The 2,512-nt window shown below is 61.9% G+C and overlaps 2 protein-coding genes across 3 annotated transcripts in view; one reads left to right on the top strand and one right to left on the bottom strand.

The window, feature by feature from the left end:
• LOC113208546 (uncharacterized) overlaps positions 1-2,512 on the top strand; it is a 104,091-nt gene that overhangs the window by 18,680 nt on the left and 82,899 nt on the right. The gene's annotated exons all lie outside the window — the stretch shown is intronic.
• Positions 686-2,506, bottom strand: LOC113208551 (uncharacterized). Its single transcript, XM_026425599.2, has 3 exons — positions 1,846-2,506; positions 1,194-1,769; positions 686-1,072 (listed from the first exon to the last, which is right to left on the bottom strand). Exons 1-3 carry the CDS (start codon positions 2,200-2,202, stop codon positions 746-748), a joined length of 1,260 nt encoding a protein of 419 aa, XP_026281384.1. The 5' UTR covers positions 2,203-2,506; the 3' UTR covers positions 686-745.

Here is a 2,512-nt window from a genome sequence, read left to right as displayed (position 1 = left end):
GGAGGGGCGAGGAAGGTCCTCTGGCCGTGACAGTGCCGCCAACACACAAGATTAATCGCGCCAGCGCACCCTTCAGGCCTTTGCACACTACACCGCAACCATTATTACATGGAATTTCTTTTAAAAACGCACGAAACGTAATGTGAATTAAGATTTGTAAATTAGCTTTGTGCAAAGTAATATGCGTCCCGTGAGCTCCCACTGGAATATTACAGACTGGAATAGAATTGTGGAATTTGTATCATTTGCTTTCACGATCCGTTCCTAGACGGAACTTTACTAACCTCTTGTCTCACTAAACAATACAGTGACAACTAACATGTATCTGAATGTGTGTTATTTGGTAACACTGGCTACGCATAGGTTGGTATCTCGGAGAGTGTGTGTCGGGCATTCCCTTTCGATTACCCTCCGTCAGTCTTAGTGTCGAAGCTACCCTGTGTTTTTGTGTTGTTTCGAATCTATCGTAATTTGAGTTTCACCGAAGTCTACGTGTCGGTTATTCAACAAATGCCCACATCACAGCTGTGATGGACCGTCCAAGTCAAAAGGTGCACATTGTGGGAGCGGTAGCAGCAGCAACGCGGCAGCAGCAGCAGCTACGGTGAGTAGTGCTGTAGCGGAACAGAGGTTATGTGACGTCGCGAGGGGGTCGACCAGTGCTTCAAGCCGACACGGACCAATCTCAGAGTTTCTATATGCTATATTCGTATGGGTTTTTAATTAGATTTTTTAAAATGGTAATTTATTTTGCGTCTTGTGCGGGTTTGATTCGTTCGCCGGTCTCCTCGGCGTCGGCGGTGACGTTGTTCCCGAGGCTGGCCCGACCACGGTGGTTGCAGACGCAGCGGCACCGGAGCTCTCCCAGGCGGCACGCGTCCTTGCAGTCGTCCGTCCGACACGCGTCCTCGCACCGGGCCTCCCGGCCGCGGCAGTCCTCCCGCTCGAGGCACTCCCCGACCCGGCGGTACGAGCCCAGGTCGCCGCCGGGCAGCCCCATGCAGGCGCACGTCGAGTTCTCCCGGCGCAACTCGCGGAGCCAGCCGTAGGGGCCGCGGCCGCACTCGCGACTCTGGAACAGGGGTGGGCGAGTCAGTCTGGCATGCCTGAGTGTACTCACTCACTCACTCACTCACTCACTCACTCACTCACTCACTCACTCACTCACTCACTCACTCACTCACTGAACCCACCTCCTCGACACAAGCCGTGTACTTTCGCCAGTTCCAGTCCGCTGTGGCTGACCGACCTCTGGAGGAGTGTAGGGCCTCGGTGCTGGTGCTGATGATACTGGTCACGGCCTCGGGGGTGGCGCTGGTGTTGGCCACAGCCTCGGTGGTGGCGCTGGTGTTGGTCACGGCCTCGGTGGCGCCGCTAGTGTTGGTCACGTTCTCGGTGGAGGCCTCGGTGGCACCGCTGGTGTTGGTCACGGTCTCGGTGGTGGCGCTGGTGTTGGTCACGACCTCGGTGGCGCCGCTGATGTTGGTCACGGCTTCGGTGGTGCTGTTGTCGGCCTGCTGCGCGCACTGGCAGGCGCACTCCCTCTGGTCCAGCTCGCACGAGTCCTCGCACTCCTGCCCTCCGCAGCTCGCCTTGCACGCCCGGTACTTGTGCCAGCATCGCCCCTTCCCGCCGAAGCACTCCCACCACAGTTCGGCGTCCATGCCGCCTCGGGGCTGGCCGCTGCAGACGCACAGGCAGTTGACGTGGCACATGTCCACGCAGCGGCGCTGGTCGTCCGTGCACACGCTGCAGGTCGCGTTGCCGCACTGCAACACGGGGCGGGGGCGGTCAGTCGGCGGGGAGGAGGGTGGTGTCGGCCTGCCTCAGGGAACAGAGACTCACCTGGCTGTTCGTGCACTCGTCCCACTTGCGCACCTCCTCGGTGGCCGATCGCCGCGACCGGTGCTGCGCGTACCTTCCGGTCGGCCGGGTGGCGTTGACGTCGACCGGGCGGCCCAGGGCGACCTCCTCGGGGGAGCACGGCCCGGGGTGCTTCAGGGAGAGGCCCGACGGCTGCCTCCAGACTGCCATCCCACGGAGTGAGAACTCTGACACGGCGGCGCACTCCATGTCGCACTGGCTGGGATACGTCACGTGGTCCGAGCCGCACACCTCGGAGGCGGCGGGCGCCGGCGGGCACGGGCAGAGCCGGGCGAGCGGCAGCAGCACCAGGGTGGCCAGCATCGCGTACTGCGCCATCTTGAGCGCGTGTCGATATGGAAGGTGGCCCAGACGGTGGCCCAGACCACCGCGTGGGGTGAGCGTTGCGCCCGCAGGTGGCCCTGTCGCTTAGTGAGGCTGCCCACCACCCACGGCTCGCTGATGCACTGACGGCTCTATGGTGGCCGCGCTCTGATAAGACGATGCGGATCGGAAACGGACTTTGCCCGAGCGCCCATGGTGTCACCTATGGGTCAGCGGGGAGGAGGGTCTCGTCGGCCTGCCTCGCGGTGCACACCGCGCGCAGAGACTCTCACCTGGCGCTCGCGTCCCTCGCAGCCCGCCCCCC

Source organism: Frankliniella occidentalis, unplaced genomic scaffold, assembly GCF_000697945.3.
Source record: "Frankliniella occidentalis isolate FOCC.00 unplaced genomic scaffold, Focc_3.1 Scaffold160, whole genome shotgun sequence".
Taxonomy (NCBI): Eukaryota; Metazoa; Arthropoda; class Insecta; order Thysanoptera; family Thripidae; genus Frankliniella; species Frankliniella occidentalis.
The sequence above is the reverse complement of the archived record's forward strand: the minus strand, read 5'-3'. Positions and strand labels throughout refer to the sequence as shown.

Bases quoted from the DNA above. Each gene is read 5' to 3' on its own strand.
- LOC113208551 (XM_026425599.2), bottom strand. From the start codon at position 2,202: ATGGCGCAGTACGCGATGCTGGCCACCCTGGTGCTGCTGCCGCTCGCC. The intron at 1,770-1,845 runs GTGAGTCTCTGT...CCCGTGTTGCAG, and splicing joins ACGAGTGCACGAACAGCCAG to TGCGGCAACGCGACCTGCAG. The intron at 1,073-1,193 runs GTGGGTTCAGTG...CCCCTGTTCCAG, and splicing joins ACACGGCTTGTGTCGAGGAG to AGTCGCGAGTGCGGCCGCGG.